The sequence below is a fragment of the Brassica oleracea genome, chromosome C7 (assembly GCF_000695525.1).
Source record: "Brassica oleracea var. oleracea cultivar TO1000 chromosome C7, BOL, whole genome shotgun sequence".
NCBI classification, from domain to species: domain Eukaryota; kingdom Viridiplantae; phylum Streptophyta; class Magnoliopsida; order Brassicales; family Brassicaceae; genus Brassica; species Brassica oleracea.
In genome coordinates, this window is record NC_027754.1 from 15,925,329 (window position 1) to 15,944,261 (window position 18,933).

The 18,933-nt window shown below is 36.9% G+C and overlaps 2 protein-coding genes and 1 long non-coding RNA gene across 3 annotated transcripts; all 3 read left to right on the forward strand.

Annotated features, from left to right (window-relative positions):
- Positions 1-4,277: 4,277 nt before the first annotated feature.
- On the forward strand, positions 4,278-7,811 carry LOC106301191 (obg-like ATPase 1). Its single transcript, XM_013737537.1, has 12 exons — positions 4,278-4,536; positions 4,722-4,889; positions 4,993-5,116; positions 5,279-5,370; positions 5,486-5,584; positions 5,671-5,784; positions 6,111-6,175; positions 6,302-6,418; positions 6,507-6,582; positions 6,745-6,837; positions 7,221-7,271; positions 7,464-7,811. The coding sequence occupies exons 1-12, from the start codon at positions 4,450-4,452 to the stop codon at positions 7,560-7,562; spliced, it is 1,185 nt and encodes a 394-aa protein (XP_013592991.1). The 5' UTR covers positions 4,278-4,449; the 3' UTR covers positions 7,563-7,811.
- Positions 7,812-8,307: 496 nt separating this feature from the next.
- LOC106301849 lies at positions 8,308-9,010 on the forward strand. The gene is made up of 3 exons (XR_001262295.1): positions 8,308-8,449; positions 8,527-8,729; positions 8,828-9,010. It is a non-coding gene; the product is annotated as an uncharacterized LOC106301849 (long non-coding RNA).
- Positions 9,011-16,859: 7,849 nt separating this feature from the next.
- Positions 16,860-18,345, forward strand: LOC106301847 (trimethylguanosine synthase-like). The gene is made up of 6 exons (XM_013738332.1): positions 16,860-16,995; positions 17,079-17,295; positions 17,380-17,515; positions 17,629-17,720; positions 17,813-17,936; positions 18,235-18,345. Exons 1-6 carry the CDS (start codon positions 16,962-16,964, stop codon positions 18,301-18,303), a joined length of 672 nt encoding a protein of 223 aa, XP_013593786.1. The 5' UTR covers positions 16,860-16,961; the 3' UTR covers positions 18,304-18,345.
- Positions 18,346-18,933: the final 588 nt, after the last annotated feature.

Here is an 18,933-nt window from a genome sequence, read left to right on the forward strand (position 1 = left end):
AGGAAACGGGAAAGTTCTATGCTTCTTCATGCCATATCTTTTGTATGAACTTTCTCTCAAGACAGCATCTTCCTTTGTCATCTTCATGGGAATGATTCCTTCGGCACATTTACCATATCGATGCCATAACTGAGGGATATGTATGTCATTCTATTTCTGACTTCGTAAAGACATTTTGTTGTTATCAAAGAGTCCTTGAGGATGGTAATTATGCTTCATCTAAAGAAGGAACCGCAAGTAAACTAAACTACCCATCAGCACTTAAAACATAAAACACAAAGCTCAAAGAAACTCTAAGTATACGTTGTATCTATGTACCTAAATGTCTTTGAGTAAAGAATGGTCAAAAGCTGGTTGCTTTGTGATAGGAACACATGCAATTACATCTCCTTCTGGGTTTGTTTATCACATCCAAAAGTTATAAACTTTCTTTATATAAACCTTAAAAAAAATCTCGAACTTATTGTTCAATTAGAACAATTTTTTTTTTAAAAAACCCAAAAGGTAAAAGAAATAGAAATCGGATTATGATACTTTCCAAAATCAGCCCAAGCAGAAAATACTCAAAAAAAAAGATAATAGATACAGCAGATTTTTTCAGTCAGTTCAAATGCTTCTTCATTTCAAACTTCTGCTTAGATATGCCGGACCTTGCGTAGGATGGCGAGACGGACCTCCACAGCCATAAACACAGTAGGAACTTCAAGCTTGCTTCTCCCTGCAAGCTGACATGATTTAAGATAACAAAAAAATTATGGGGAATAATTTTGATAATGAAGACATCAATTACGAACTATTAGAGTTGAAAGTTTGATAATCAAAACATGTTCAACTCGAGACGGGATAAAAAATAAATTTTTAAAAACTACATAGTGAAGCCGAAATTACCTTTGCGTCCGGAAGGAGAAAAGAACTGATGCATTTCATGGGGTCAAGCATAGCTTTTTATAGTTGAAATTTATGGTGAAGGCAGTAAATGAGAAAGCATTGAAGGATAATATCGACAATGGTTAACGACTGCGTTGAAGACGACCTTTAGCTTGAGCCTAACCGCAAAACGTTTCTAGTGTCTCGCGTTCAAGAAGATGAAGAGAATCATCGATTTGAGTTTCAGTGAATTTTTTTCCGGAGACGGCGGAGTTTCCTAGAATGGACAAGACATAAGGCCCAAACAAATAGCAAAGCCCGCATGCATCAAAAGATTATAAATGAAACGATGAGTTTTGTGAAGCGGGACAGGTATCGCATCAGCATTGTCTTAATTGATGACATGACATCAGACGTGGACACTTTGGGAGGGATTCAAGCTGTTCTTTATAGGCATGGGCACTTTACCCGATACCCGAAGCTGCACCCGAACCCGACCCAAAAACCCGAACCGAAATCCGAACCGAAGTAGCAAAATACCCGAACGGATATTGATTTATGAAATATTGGATATCCGAACCCGAACGGGTAATATCCGAACCCGAATGGATACCCGAAAATAACCGAACATAAGTATATATAACCTTATATTTTTAATTTAAATCTTTTATTTTATTTAAAATATTTATATTGATGTTACATATACTTTAAAATCATATAATATACATATAAGTACAAATAAAATGATTTGATACTCAATTAAAATGCACGTCAAACTTTTTGTTTTAAGTATTAACAAAAGTTACATCCATTTTTTTTTTAAAACGACCAAATTAATGTTTATTTATTTTTGCAATGTTATCTCCAAATCTATTAATCACTCAATCTATTAAAAATAAAAAAAACCAGTTAAGTAAAAATTATATTTTTAAATACAAGAAACTTTAAAAATGAAAAAAATAATTTTTTTTCAAAATCTAAATATCCGAACCCGAACTAAAAATACCCGAACCCGACCCGAAATACAAAAATACCCGAACGGGTTTTATATCCCTATACCGAAATACCCAAAAATCTGAAATACCCGACCCGAACCCGAACGGGTACCCGAACGCCCACCCCTAGTTCTTTATATATAAATTTAGTTAAAGTTGACTATTCACACTTACCAATTCTTTCACGTTCTTTAGAAAATTCAGTTTGGTTGTGGTTCGTTTTTTCGGTCGGTTCAGTTTGGATAACATTTATGAACCGGCTAATACCCGAGGAAATTTTGATTCTATTTTTTTTTTGTCGTCTTCCCATTTAGGCTAGATCAAGTGGAGAACAGACGAGCCGATTCTCCGAGGAGCATCTCCATCTGTCCGGGTCTGATCTATATGGGAGAAAAATATAATCTCTGGTCCTTGCATCTTTCGCTAACGCGTGTTCCCGACCATTCCGACACCGAGGAATATGAGATAGTCTCACATCCTCGAAGTCATCCTGTAACCTCTGGAACTCTTCAATCTCTGTCGCGAATGCTGGCCAGTCCATCGGGTTTGTAGTCATGTTGACTAAGTCCGAGCAATCCGTCTCGAACCGTACTGAAGTGATCCTTCTGTCTCTCATACATGCGGCTGCCCAAAGTAATCCTTCCATCTCAGCATGCAAAGCTGAGAGGCTCCTGTTACACGCCCGTAATCCGAAGTATTCTATGCCCATTTCATCCTTAAGACTCCACCCTAAGCCACTGACACTGCCATTATTGATCCATGATGCATCAATTTGACAGGTAGGGATTTGGGGTATCCAAGGGGGCACTGTCTCAACCTCTGTAGTAGGGAGATCGTCATGATCTTCATTTGCTTCCTCCTTTTCGTTAGCCTTCCTCCAACATTCTGCCTCAAGAGACGCATGTTGGAGGGTGGCAAACGGGGATACGTCTTTCCCATTGAAAAGTTTGTCGTTCCCGCCTTCCAAATGTACCAACAGATCCATGGGAAGGTATCAAATTGTGGTCTTAAAGGAGCCACCTCTTTTCTCTTCCAAAATAGGAAGTTCATGTTTTGATATATAGATGTACTCGGGAAGTAACCCGGAAGGGACAGATAGTCCGATAAAGCCCAAACCAGAAGAGCTGGCGGGCATTCAAAAAGAAGATGATTAATCGACTCCACTGAGCCAACACATCTAGGACAAACTCCTATTGGTGCCCAGGTGTCTATACATGAGCCTCTCTCCCGTCGCCACACAGCCCGAGATAGCCTGCCACAAAAAATGCTTCATCTTACTTGGGGCCTTATCTTCCACACATAGCTTTGTAGGCCCGTGATACTTGGTTCTAAAGCCCCATTCTGTGAAAGACTCAACTTGATCGATCGAAGTAAGTCATAGCCGGTTTTAACTGAATAAACTCCTGACTTTGTGTGGTTCCAGACATATCCATCCGGAGCACGAGAGCGGGATGGCTTCAGCCCAAGTATCAAAGGGATATCATCTGAGTGGAAAAAATCCCGTAGAAGTTGTATATCCCACTCCTTGGTATCATTCCTAATAAAGGACTGAACAAGGAGTTGGGGTAGTCTGTATACAATGTGGACATCTGGGACCCAAGACTCACTCCAAACCCTCGTATCTTGACCTGTACCAATTGTTTTCCGTAACCCCGAGATGAGTAGAGGTTTTGCTGCCATGATACTACGCCATCCATATGATGGTGAGTATGTACGCCGATCTTCTAAAGGAGAAGTGTGATTATAGTACCTTCCTTTTAAAACACGTGCTAATAAGGAGTTCTGGTAATGAATTAGTCTCCATAATTGTTTTGCAAGAAGCGCAATATTGAAGTCATGGAGATCTCGAAAACCTAGTTCCTAGTCCCCCCGAATCTTTGGGGGTACATATCTCGTCTCATCCTATCCAATGTAAACCTCTGCTGTTTTGTTTTGAGCTCCACCAAAAATTAGACGTTGTGCTCTTTAGTTTATCTGAAATTTTGATTCTATTTAGTTCAAGTTTTTTGGTTAATTCGGATTAAAAATTTAGAAATTTGGGGGTTTTAGATTCAATATTTGTTTTTCGGGTTTTCGAATAAACATTTAGATAGTTCGGATAATTGAAATATTTTAGATAAAAGGTATTTTGGTAATTTTTTTTTTTGTTATTCTGGTTTATAAACAGTATTTTTAAATTATTTGATTTGATTATTTTAAAATAAATATAATTAATATTTTATAACTATATAAATTATATTATAGAAATTCAATCGATTCTTGGTTTGGTTCTAGTTATAGAATTCGTTTCGGTAATTGATAAGATCCAAATCTGAATTGAATTTCTTTTTTGTTGTTAAGGGGTTCGAATCTTGGGTTTCCGGATAAATGTATCTATGCTTAGATTTAACCGTTGGTGTTAATTTTGGGATAACGCAATGGTTCAACGTAAACCGGGAAATGTCCGTCGGATTTAGACCGGTCCGTGAAGCAGCTGAGCAGAGCAATCGTGTCTTTTAACCTCAGAGCGTCGTCGTGTAGCTTCGTTAATCAGCTGAAAGCCCTAGCGAAACTTTGTAAGCTTCGTCTTTAGCTCCTGAGAGAAACTATGCCTCCGAAAGCGAAAGCGAAGGATGCAGGTCCAGTGGAGAGGCCTATCCTTGGCCGTTTCTCTTCTCACCTCAAGATCGGAATCGTAATTCATCTCTCTCTCTCTCTTTTAGAATCGTAATTAATTTTTATGTGATGAAAGTGCCTTTCTTAACTTATCTGGGTTGAGATCTATCAACTCTACATAGGAAATGAACATTTGTGATTGGTTAAACATATGATTGTTCATTTGAGCTACGAGAATCATGATGACTCACTCTGGATTCGCAGGTTGGGTTACCAAACGTGGGAAAGTCTACACTTTTCAACACACTTACGAAGCTTTCAATCCCAGCTGAGAACTTCCCCTTTTGTACCATTGAGCCCAACGAGGCACGCGTCAATATCCCCGATGAGAGGTTTGATTGGCTTTGCCAGTTGTACAAGCCCAAGAGTGAGGTAAAAGCTTGTTACTTTACTTTCATGACTTGCTCAAATCATGTATGTGTATGTGTATGTGGCTCGAAGCTTGACTTATGTGTCCATTGTGTGGTTGTCTCAGATTCCTGCTTTCTTGGAAATTCATGACATTGCTGGCCTTGTTAGAGGCGCTCATGAAGGACAGGGACTTGGAAACAACTTCTTGTCCCATATTCGTGCTGTTGATGGGATCTTCCATGTCTTACGTATGCCTTTTTCATTCATTCCTCTTTCTTTCTTTTTTTTGTTTCTTTCTCCTAGTGTTAGCTTCTTACTGCCAGCTTAGTTTTAGTGTGATTTGATCCATAAATTCAACTGTACATGGTGCCTATACTCTGTTGAATAACTTCTCGACTAAACTTGTGCAGGTGCGTTTGAAGATCCTGATATTATTCATGTCGATGATATTGTGGATCCTGTTAGAGATTTGGAGACCATTACTGAAGAGTTGCGACTAAAGGTGAAAACAAATCTGTTATATTAATCTCTGAAGTCCTAATTAAGTTGTCTGTTATTCTGTTAGTTTGATATTGTTGTTTGGTTAACATACTGAACTACTTTGGGTGCAACTTTAGGATATTGAATTCATTAAAAAGAAGATTGAAGATGTCGAGAAGAGCATGAAGAGGAGCAATGACAAGGCGCTTAAAGTTGAACTTGAGCTCTTGCTAAAGGTATGCATGCTTCTGAAATTCTATCCACGCTGTCTGTGCTGTGTGTTATTAGTTGGCTTTAAAATGACTCTACATCTCGAATACAGGTGAAAGCTTGGCTGGAAGAAGGAAAGGATGTCCGTTTTGGAGACTGGAAAGCAGCTGATATCGAGATTTTGAACACTTTCCAATTGCTTTCCGCAAAACCCGTTGTTTACTTGGTGAGTAATCTTGAATGCTCATCTCTTTTTGCAATCATTTTCTCTATCTAGATAGATTCTTTTGCTTCTTTGATATCTATGGTCATTGGTCAACAATTCTGTTTCAGCAAATCTTCTGGGATCGACTTACAAAATGTAGAGGCATAATGTCTATTTTCTGTGACACTGTTTGCTCGTAAATTTAACCGACAATGTATTCTTTAGCTTTTCTAGTCTCTATGCTTTACAAAGTTTGTTTCAACAAAATGTTTTATCTCAGCGGAAGATTATAGTCATGTTGTTTGGACTTCTTATAATCACTGATTGCTTTCATATTTAACTTACAGATTAACATGAATGAGAGAGACTACCAGAGGAAGAAAAACAAGTTCTTGCCAAAGATTCATGCTTGGTACTTACATATATCCCTTCACAAACTTTGTTGAATAATAAGTTAACATTTTACCCCTCTGCACCGACGCATTTGCTTCCCTTAGACGTCTCCTAAACTGAAACTATTTGTTTCATCGTGATATAGGGTTCAAGAACACGGTGGTGATACTATGATTCCTTTCAGTGGTGTTTTTGAAAGGACTCTCGCTGATATGCTCCCAGACGAAGCAGCAAAGTATTGTGAGGAGAACAAACTGCAAAGGTTAGTAACAAAACAACCGCACATGAGTTGGATGTTTTTCTTTATGAACCATTTAAGTGATTCTAGTGGCCGTTGCTTCCTTTGACAGTGCTCTTCCGAGGATCATCAAAACTGGATTTTCAGCCATTAACCTCATATATTTCTTTACAGCGGGACCTGATGAGGTATTTAAATTCCACTTTACTAGTAATTTATTTGGCTTCCCAACACACTTTAGTCCATATTTCTCTGTAGTGAGCTATGTTATAGTGTATGGCAAAGTGTTAAATTGGTGCGTTTGCTTGTTCTAAAACTACATCCATCAATGATATTTTTGTGTTGTGCAGGTGAAGTGCTGGCAAATAAGACGTCAGTCAAAGGCTCCTCAAGCTGCAGGGGCCATTCATACTGATTTTGAGAGAGGATTTATTTGTGCCGAGGTTTCCTTCTCTTTTCTCTTGATTCTTTCTGAATTCATCACCGTTTTTCCCTACCCTAAAAATTTGCCAAGCCTTTGGTTCCTCCAGGTTTTTTGATGATCTGTTTCTATTGAGAAGTTTCCATAATCTTTCTCTTGTTTTCCCGGACATTATCAGTGTTTGCATAATCTCATATTCATCTTGGTGTTAGTTTCCTGTTAATTATTTGGATCTTTGCACACACTCCTGTAGATCTCAAAAGTAGAATCATAATGGAAACCATTTATAAGATTCATCATTAGTTTCACAAACAAATCAATAGTTCACCTGAGTTGAATGCTTTGTTTCTTTTTGGAATTCGATGTGGTTTAACACAATGTTGTTGTTGTTGTTGATAATAACAGGTCATGAAATTCGAGGATCTCAAGGAACTTGGCAATGAAACTGCAGTCAAGGTACTTTGTCTAAAACTCCATTTCCTCATCCCATGTCTTAAGTTTTCTGGAATAAGTAGCCCTCTAAAAACAGACATGAAAATGAAAAGAAAGCTCTCCATCATGCAATGTATTCTCGCATGCTGATGCATATTCTATATGTGGGATTTGATATAGCCGAGTCTTAACTTCAATCCTATAAAACTAATGCAGGGGGCAGGAAAATACAGACAGGAGGGGAAAACATATGTTGTTCAGGACGGAGATATCATTTTCTTCAAGTTCAACGTTTCCGGTGGTGGCAAGAAATGAGTTTCCATCTCGTCTTCTACTACCTATTTCGTGGTATCCTCTCCAGATCTTGAAGCTTTATACAACTTCGAGAGATGAACCATACTGTATTTTCTGTTTCCGACAGTTGCAGTTTTTTATTGTCTTACTAAACACAAACAAGTATCTGTAACGTTTACTCCTTTCTGCAGTTATCTAAGACATGTCTTTGCCTTGAGCCTGGTGTATTTGTAGAACTCCCTTTCAATAATCAGAAACAATTACCTTAAACCAAGTAGGTTACACATTCTAAATTTTTGAAAAACACCATCATGAAAGCGCACTATACACTATTATAGTTCCAAATGAAAATAATCAAATGCATAATGAACAAACTGATGGATATTGGTGTCACAAACTATATTCAATTCATATAACAATGTGATTCCAAAAATAGTGGTGTTTTGATATGAAGAAAGGAAGAGTCGATGGTCCACACAAACAAAGCGGGGACTAGCTGCTCCTCTCATCGAGCGTATACCAAAGAGAGCGTGAGGAGGAGGTTGATGATTGTTTTTGTGTCTTTGTGTGTGTGTGAGAGAGAGAGATGAACAGATGTGTCAAAGCAGATACAACAGATGGTTCGGTTCATCCGGCAAGAGGCTGAAGAGAAAGCAAACGAGATCTCAATCTCTGCAAGCGCATGTGAGCTTCCTTTTGTTTATCACTTGCATCCTTTTGCCAGGGCTTCACACTGATTCCATTTGTGTCTGTTTCTTCAGAGACTACTCGACGCAGCTGAATGCAAGTAGAATTAACCACCTTCAATCACAAGATGACATTGTCACCGACTCTGTGGCTAAGGATCTCCTTCGTGTCTCCAACAACAAGAACGCCTACAAAAAGCTCTCCAGAGTCTCATCACTGAGGTATCTATCTATCTATCTGTATTTATTATCTTTGTTGACATAGTGTACTTACGGTTACCACTGTATCTTGTATATAGAGTTTGTTGCGGCTGAAAGAGCCATCAGTGCTGCTGAGATGCAGAGAGATGGACAATAAAGTTGTTGAATCAATCATAGAGGATGCTAAGAAGCATTATGCAGAGAAAGCCAAAGTCGCGTCGCCTAATATAACCATCGACGAGAAAGTGTTCCTCCCTCCACCTCCTAATCCTAAGCTCCCTGATTTCCACGACCTTCACTGGTAAACTTAGCTCTTCCATCGTATTTATCTCTGTTTCTTGTATGTTCACGGAACATTCATATATACCAAAAATTTGATTGTGTGTCTGAATGGTGAAGCTGGGGAGGTGTGGTGGAACGATTGTCTGCAAGAATACTTTAGACATTGACTTCAGAAAGAAGCTTCCTCAGGTTTGGGATATGTTCTTTTCGTTGGAGCTCCTGAAACCTCCAGGGCATGATCCTACCAAACATGATACCACAAATTACTTTCAGCTAGGTCACCAATCCTTTCAGTTCAAGCACTCTTAACCCTGGAGTTTTAGACACATATGTGACCGAAAAGTTAAACATTTTACATATACCATAAACAAAGATGTTTACAATAATATTTTATGCCCGCCAATTTTCTAAATAATTCCATATTTTAAATCGATAAAGTAAGAAACAAATTATATCGATAAACTAATGCACTGATTATCTTATGGATTTTATCGCGAGTGTATATGAGAGGCTTAACTGCTCTGTCTTCTCTCTAACTTCTGAAAGTTTTTTTCTGGTTTCAACTTCAGTCGGCTCCGGTCACCGGAGCTGATTCTCTTTTTATCCTTTGTTTAGTTCTCTGTGTGTAGATCTTTGCTTTTGGCGGTGTTTCATTAATTCGATCGTGTTTTGAGGTTCAAAGCCATCTCCTTTCTAGAGTGTTTAAAAAAAAGTATCCCTCTATGTTTGAATGAATATAGTGTTTAAAAAGACCTAGTTTGTATCTCTCTATGTTTGAATGAATATAGTGTTTAAAAAAAGTATATGAGAGGCTTATGCGCAACACTTTTTATTTCTGAGAACACTAATGATCTAGCTTTCAAAAAGCCCATTTGAGTATCACTATTAAATAAATACATTTAATTTTCAAACCAAACAACAAGATCCGCTGTAGCACAAAGGATAATTTCAAAAAGAAGATTAAGACTTGGTCACCTCTCTCTCTTGAAATCCGGGTCCGATTCCTGGCAGTGGAAATTTTTTTAATTTTGAAAAACATAACTAATATGTACTTTTTTTTCTTCCAAAACCGACAAAATTGTGATATTAAGCTATAGACTTTACCGTTACATATTTGTTCTGAAAAGATATTGGTTTTTTTTTTTTAACGTTGATTTATTATGATCTTACAATTATGATATGAGAAAGATTACATAGACGATTCGATAACCGACAATACTACCTGCCTTACCTTATGAAGACTTACGCCTAACTGCATCACCTGAGCCGTCCTATGAAGATTTACGCCTGACCAGATTTACTTGCACCATGTTGAAGATCTCTTTTAAGCCTTTCTTCCGTAGTCTGCATAATTGTTTAATAAATCGCTCTCTCCAGGACTTGAAACCTGGATTTCCTGTAATCTGCAATAAATTGCATAGTCTGGGATTCGAACCCCAGACCAGGATGTAGAAGCCTTTAAACTTTAACCAATGCATGCTCCGAGGATTTAGCTCAATGTGTGAAATCGGTGAGCCACATGGTGACGCCCTGGCAGCGTCCATGCTCACTTCGGTCTCTAGTCTGGACCACATTGGTGAGGCCAGGATACTCGGTTAGCAAAAAAAAAAGTTTTTAAGTGGCGAAGGTGATTTAAAATATCCAGCGTACTCTTTTCTCTCCATTATTCTTTGCTAATCGATTCTTTATTTATATTTTGACAACATATATTTTTAGGTCTCATTCATTCTTTGTTATTTTTTCCTAGCAACTATCTATATTATTAAAATTGAAGTACATTTTGGTAATGTTTGGAAACATGGATAGTAGAATAAATAAAAATTGTTTGGAAACATGGATAGCATATTAAATATTTTCTTTTATTTACACATTTAACCATTGCATTTACAATAAATTAACTACTCTCTTTTATATTTTTTTTTATTTACAGATTCTACCACTACATTTAAAATAAATTTAAATTAATTAATTACAATGATTGTTGTTTCTTTGTGGTGAAATTAAAAACACAAACTAATATATATAGTATATATTATATAAAACAACTTTTAAGTACAATATTACCTTATTTAATTTAGTCAAATATAAAAATTTAGAGAGTTCAAATTTTCAAGAAAACAAAATATCATAAAATTAATAATAATTCATAGAAAACTAATGCAAACAATTATTATTTTTAGTATGTTGTTTCATTTTAAAATAAATTAACAAAAACAACAACAGATTAATATAAATAGTATAATTACATCAAACTGCATCAATTAATAAAAAATTTAATATAGTATTATGTACAAAATAAAAAAATATTATTAAAAAATTATATTATAAAATAATATATTCTACTATATATGTAAATTACAAAACATAAAAAAATATATATGGATATTTTTAATAAAACCAACGATTTATGAGTTTACGTTGAAGACAAATTAAATCAAACACCCGCACGGGGGTGCGGGTCAAGTTCTAGTTTTATATTATATAAACTAGTTAACATGTTTCAAAGGAACATCATTATTTTTAAATGGTCAACTACAACAGAAAAATCTCAAGTAGCAAAAGTAATGAATGCTTCAGATGGATAATAGAAAGTAGCAGAAGTAGAAGCAAATCAGAGAGAAGTTACTACAAAAAGACAACTCTCTTGCCCTTTAACGTACATGAAAGAATGATCAGTGCACTGTCCGAACATTGATGCTAGATCTGCTTTACCATCACACAAAAAAACGAATCACACTGCAGAGTATAAATATTCGATAGACATCTCATTGTCTTGTCATCGACATGGAACAAGCCTATTCAAAACAACATTAACAAGAAAGTATAACCAAACCAGACAATTGCAGAAACTCCAAAGGGAATAAATTTAATAATTAGAGAATTACAGAGAAATAACAATACTTTAATGGAGTCTGATTATAAGAAAAGGAGAAAGGGCCAGAGGGAAAATTATCTGCAGCAGAATAAGAGAGAAAAGAAAATCAGAAAAAACTTGAAACAATTATGAAAACCTATACAATCTCTTCAATTTATAACCTTCTGATAAGATACAAATCTCAAGGAAGATGATGACCTTCCACTGGAACGATGCGTGTGTGAAAAGATACAATTCTTAAAGAGAATTAGTTTCTGCAGGGACGCTTTTGAATAAATACGATGAAGGCGTCGATTGCTAAAGCTATGGCGTCATACCCTTCATCCTATATCCCTTAGATTATATTTTCAGAACTATCTCTACAGTTAGATTTTGATTTTTTTTCCTATAAAAAATTGATGACGTCAGCGGGTAACATAAAATTGGTTTGCTATGATATATATAGATATATTGTCATAATGTTTGCTACCTGGTAGCTGGTTTAGAAAAGATGGGCATGCTCCTGCAATTTACAATCTAATTAAGGAAACGTGTTTTGATTGAAAATGCCCTTTTAACATCATTTTACTTAGAATATTAGACCACCTCCGTAGGAAGTTTTAAAAGGGAGTTATTAAAAAAAACAAAAAAAATAAATGGAAAAAAAGAAAAAAGGAAGAGAACCGGTGCCTAACCAAATACCTTTGGTATCAGTAAAAACCCATACTTGTGACTTTATTATTGGCTAATTTTTTTGCCTTCTATCTCTCTTCCTCTTCCTCTTCGGCGTTGTTTTTGTTTTTGCTCTGAGAAATCGATGTTGGAGAAGAAATATCCAAATCGATCCGACGATGATCTCGTAAACCCGAACCCGATGGTCAGTCATCATCAGAACCTTCTTTCTCATCTCCGTTCACGTTCGACAAGGAAAACGAGAAGCCCATCCTCGTGAAAGGTCCAAACCCACGACAGAACAAAGATTCGGATTCGGTGACGATGCCGACGTCTTTCATGACGGGTTTGATCGTGGGGAAGAGATTCTACAAGAAGGTGATGACGAGAGAAGCGGACGATGGGAATGTATGGACTGTGATGCTCGATTACAGAACACTTAAAAGGCCTTCGAAGAGACCTCTCAAGCTTCCTTCTTTGATAGGTATGGGCAATTGCAGATTCTAAGAGACAAGGGTATCTTGGTTTCAAAGAGTTTATTGTTGCTATGCAGGTTGAGAGATTCATGTTTGCATTACGGTGATGGTGGTGATGAAGAAGATGCAAAGCTAGAAGAATTCTCTGGTGGTAGCTGATGAATCAGCTAAAATACCGTGGAGCTTTTTGGTGGATCTGAGCTTGTGATCACCAAGAGAGAGGAGAACAAAGTAATTCATGCGCTACTACAAACAGAAGCCACCACCATCTTCTCAGGAACACATTGTCAACTCTCTAGCCACGAGGTTTGTTTTTGAGACCCATCAGAGATGATACTCATTGGTCACTTTGCTCTGTTTTTTTTAATGTTTATGTCATTCTGTGCGTCAACAAGCGAACACATGGTTTGAAAATTATGTCTTTTTGCAAGTAAATGATGGGAACAAGTTCATGTAGATCTTTAGTTATGTTCTTTCAAAGGATATAATACTCATAGATTGGTTTTAGTTTTTCAGCTGTTTGCCTAATGATTTGGTTGAGCTGTTCGACAGTCAGGTGAAGCAAGCGCCTCGTTTGTGAACTCGGGCGGAACAAGAGCTATTGTAAGGGCTAGTGGTTTTTGTAATCATCATTCACTAGTTATTCTCCCTCAGTCTGACTCTTGAATCTTGCAGGTGGAGATCTTGGGAGCTTTCTTGGAGACACTTATTAAGGAAACTGGTTGTGAGGTGAGTTCTATGAAACTTCTTTACATGCAGTCTCTGATGGATGTTTGATAGCTCATAGTGCTTTTTGAAATGTTCTTGTCACAGAGTTAAAGCTTTGTTCCATGTTCAATGTTGTAATGCAGTTTAAGTGACCGTAAACCAGTGGAGAAAGAAGATGAGATCATTGTCATGGTTGTTCTTGATTACAAAATGCTGAAGTATGTTGAAAAAATTGCAAAAGACTTGCAGATGACCCGGTAACTAAACTCTGTAAGATCTTAGTTTCAACTTTTACACCAAGAACTTTTTGTTCTAACAATAAGACATTTTTCTATGTTCTCTTTCAAGCCAAAGCCTTTTTGTATTTGTATTTTTAATATGCGTTAAAAAAAAAAATTTAAAAACCTCAATGAGTTTCTCCCATTGGACAATGAAAAATTTAATTAGACTAACAAGGATTCTAAACTTTTCAAATCACAAAATTAACTACTAAATTATTTATTGGAACCCATAATGGTCTCTAACCAATGGACTTGCTCTTATTTGAAAAATCGCATTGCAAGATTTGTTTTCACGAGATATACACTCAGACGCATCCATAGACTTTTTGATGAGAAGAATAAATGATACTCCCTATCTACCTTTAAAACATGGAGTCTGTTGCATGATTCTGTGTGCCTACGAATTTGCATTCTTGTTAAGGTCAGCTACGGATTCCCCTAAATAATGGTTATAAAATAATTTTTTTTTATTTTTTTTTTATTTTATTTTTAATAAAATATATTTTATTCATTTCTTCTCCGAAGGGCATCGGGACAGAACAATACAGTCGGTACACCGGAGAAACTTCAATCCTAGATTACAGGTGATTTAAGCTAGGCTAAAAATTATAGGCTTAAGCAGAGAAGATATAAGGTTGTGGGGAAGAAGACTGAGGAAGCACGCTCCCTCCTCCGTTAGACACCACAGCCACCAAATCCAGTTTCCAGAGACTTCTCACGGCAGGGGTGTCGGAGGCCCACCAGATCCATCGCCAGTTACCATCAACGGAGCCACCCACGGAGTGTCCCGCGGCCACAAAGCGTCGACTTCAAAATGAGACCAACTCCAAAACCCTAACCGCCGTTAGCCGCAACAGCTTCACCGCCTTACATGACTGAGAGATTCCTCCACTCTTTGCGGCGGAGAAAGGAAGAAGACGCGCCGGCGAGATTCAAGACATAAGGGAACCGCCATCCCGGATGTGAGATCCACCGACACCAACGAACAACCCTTTCAATCGGAGCTTAATCCCAGCCCCAATGACTGACAAGCGGGTTCCGGCTGGGTCACCGTCGTCCTCTAACGGCGCACACCAATATCACACCGACGAGTCACCAGAGCGGGATTTCTAGGGGCCACCGCTTCAGAAAACCCTCCCGAGTCACAGCAAAGAGAGAGGGTCACCTCCTAGTAGCACTGGGTCTTGCCTATCCCGTCTCGTCGAGCAGTTTCCGGAGAGAGAGAGCTACTACGAACACCAACGTCGCCGCCGGAGCACCGTAGTGTCTCCACCCTTTACAATCGGTGTTTGGGTTTTTGAGAGAACGAGGAGAGAAGCGCGTGTGTTTCAATGCCTCTCAAAGGCTTTCGAAATTTCAACCGGTCTTTGTTGTTGCTTATATATAGTAAGAAATAACATAAAAATAGAATTAATGAGTTATTTCCAGACAAAAACTCTTGTAAAACATCAGATGTCTCTCCAACTATTATCTCATTGTATTTATTTCCAAATATAAAATTTTGATTTTATTTTCCTATAATATTAAAATTTCAGGTTTATCTAGTTCGAAATAAAAAATATTATAAAAGTGTTTTAAATTGGTTTACTGTTTTAAAACAAACCAGATATCATTTTAAACAACAATTAACCAAATTAAGACCCGACTAAAACCTAAAAAGTTAAATAAAACTAAAAACAACTAGATTTAGAACCAAACTCGATTAAATGTATTAAATCATTTCAACTATCTTGAATTTGAGGTTTGAGTCTCTTAATTTGGTCAGAGAAGATGTCTCCACCCAATTCTGTTTTTGTACCCGAAATCCAAGCTCTTCAAGCATAGTCTTTGCTGTTCCTTATATCAGTAATCACACGGTGGAGTTTTATCCGGAGATTCCATTCGATTATAGTCTATTGAGGACACACACACACTCCCTTAACTAAATGAGATATGTTTTATATCTAATCTTTTGACACTAACCACCTTCAAACTTTTATACTTAATCTTTCAACATCAGCCACCTTCAAACTCTACTTTCTACTATAAACAATTTCAATTGTTTTGATCCACTTTGTCACCACTACGGCACTACTTTTGCTCCCTTTTGTTTCAGCAGACATTTTTCTTAACAAAGTTTCAGGAAATATATGACATAGTTGTTTGAGTTTGGACCAAAAAGTACCCACTAGCGGCAAACAAATGGCAAAAGTACAGAGTAAATGCATCTTTTTGTTGAACACCTTTCTTAATAACTATTAACATCATTGTGTTTTTTATAAATTTTTAAAATTACCTTTTTGTCAACTCTATTTTTGTGTGTGGTGTGTTCTTGTTGGAGCTTCTTTCTCTCGCTTCCTTTGGTTTCTATCAGTGCTCATAATTCCAAATTGATGATGTGTAACTTTCTGTTACACAGAATAATCATTATGATATAAAAGTTGTCACTATACACTATCTTCTGAACAAGAGACGGCATTCTCTTGGTCTCTGGCCGGTATGAGAACGGTATCTCCAGTTTCGTCTTTCCGAAGCTAAGGACACGATTAACCCCGGTCTCTTAGCCGGGGTTCTTAATTCTTGATTTGATATTTTTTTTTATACTTTTCGGCTAAGAAATAATTCTTATATCTCTTATTTAAGAAACGGTTATTAGATTTTCTTAGTTAAAATCTAAGAAAAATTAAGAACGTCTTTTAACCGAAACTAAGAATCCCAGTTAAAAGACTGAGGTTAATCATGGTCTTAATAGTGTGGTTTTAGCAGCTTTGGAAGGTCAACTTGGTTGCCGTGTTGGTTTCCTTTCCAGACTGTTGTTTTTAGTAGGGTTTTTAAATCTTTTCTGCTACTTGTTTTTCATGAAATTTTTGGTAAAAAAATGATATAAAATTTAACATTTTACCAAAATAAAATAATTTCTAAATGTTTAATAAAATAGCGACTACTATTGTTGCATCAGTAGTTTTTGAAAACAAAAATGGAACGAGAACATACTCCATGCAACATTACCAAAAGTGGAGGGAAGAACAAATTCCATGGAACGTTACCGAATGCAGAGTGAAGAACATATTCCATGCAATGTGTTTCTTTCATCAACCGGTCCGGTTATTTTCAAACCGGTGGAGAATCAATCAAGTTTTAAACAAATTATTATCATACCCGAATATTTCGATTACCGGGAGATCTGGGCTATCCTCTCTCTTGTCGGGACATCGCATGAAGAAGTTGAGTTACGCGTTGACTTTAATACTTCACTCACACTGGCTAGTGACAAGAGATCAATGACTATCGACGATCAATCACACTTGAAGAAAGGTAAATAAATAGCATCCGTAAACTTCATGCTTCCATTATTTCTTCTTAATTATATGATATATCTTTGTTTGTGCTTCCTACAGAGGCAGAAAATAGTACGAATCCTAAGATCAATCGGTACTGGATTCAACGTTACGATCTGTTCTCGAGGTATGACGAAGGTATCCAAATAGATGAAGAAGGATGGTACTCTGTGACTCATGAAGAGATCGCCATCAAACACGCAGAGAGGTGCCGTGGAAAAGTGGTGATTGATTGCTTCGCAGGCGTTGGTGGTAACACTATTCAATTTGCTAAAGTGTAATCTCTATCTCGCTTTCTCTCTCAAAAACAAGAAGAGAAGTATGAATATGAATGTTTTCTAAACCATTTTTCTTTAAATAGTTCTTCTTCTGTAATCGCTATCGACATTGATCCAATGAAAGTTAAAATGGCTATGAACAATGCAAATGTTTATGGAGTTGCTAATCATGTGGATTTTGTCGTTGGTGATTTCTTCAGTTTAGCTCCATCTCTCAAAGTAATCGTCTCCATCATTTTTTTATATGCTATTAAAAATTTCTTTTGGTTACCCTTTAATTTTGTTGTTGTGCTAATATATATACTAGATAAAAATCATTTTATTTTGTCCAGGGAGATGTATCGTTTCTTGCGCCACCATGGGGAGGACCAAATTATTGCAAAGTCGAGAGTTTCAAGATGGATATGCTTCAGCCAAGAGACGGGTAAACATTTTTTACCTAATGATATGCTAATCTTGGTTCTTAATTCTTATGAAAAGTATATATATTTTTAGTGAAGACTTGTTTCTGTATAGGTACTCATTGTTTAAGATTGTTCAGTCCATTACTCCGAATATCATCATGTATCTACCGAAAAATGTTGATTTAGCACAGTTGGAAGAACTGGCTTCCCTCTCGTCACCTCCCCTAACTCTTGAGGTAACACCTTTATCTATTAAAACACTAGGGTTGGGCATAATCTCTGAATCCAAGATATGAATCCGAACCCAATCTGATATATATATAAAATATCTGAACGGGTGTTACAAGAGATAAGATACCGAACCTGATCGGATAATATATGATAACAAAGTTAATCCAAACATATTCAAAATTGTATAGGATGTTGCCCTAAAACACATTTTTTCCATAAACCTAAACATTTTGTGTTCTTTATGAAAGATAATTTGTTGCAAACCTTTTTATTAACAAACTCATATATATATTGTGATTTCAGATAGAAGAAAGTTGTATTGGAGGCAAAATGATAGCCATAACGGCTTATTTTAGTCGCAATGCGGCTTAGCTGAGAAATTTGAACTATATTGCATCAAAAAGGAACTATCTTTTCTGTAGCAGGGGATAGAGGAATGGACTCCTGAAGGAGTTAATACAATTTCTTGAAGAGAATTTTTAAAATAAATAGTTATGATTATAGTTCCAAGGATACAGAATTCTCATTTCATCTTTCCACTTTATGCAGGATTCTATCACATGGATATTTGATACAAATTGAATGCATCATTCGTAGAAAATAAAGAATTCACTCTCCTTTCTCCGTTAGTTTATTCGGTTAGATTCCGTTGATATCAACTGTAAAAAAGTCGAGCACTGATGAGTGATGACAAAATTTATGGTACAAACAAACAAACAACCCCATTCGAAAAGTTCAAAAGCCCTAGCCGCTCCCTTGCAGGCAACCTAATCTCAATCTTGTTTTCACCGGTATCCGGCCGCTGTGTCGGTGCCCGTGTGACCTCTTTCTCTTTACTTTTGTGTATTGCTTTGATTTTTCTCTCGAGACTCTTCTCCATCTCATGTCGACATGTTTGCTTGCTCTGTTGTCTCGACGACGTCTCTGTTCGGAATGGAGGCGTTCGAAGGGCAGGAAGTGGAGTAACGACAAGACATGCGTGAAGGCGTTGGCAGCTACAGA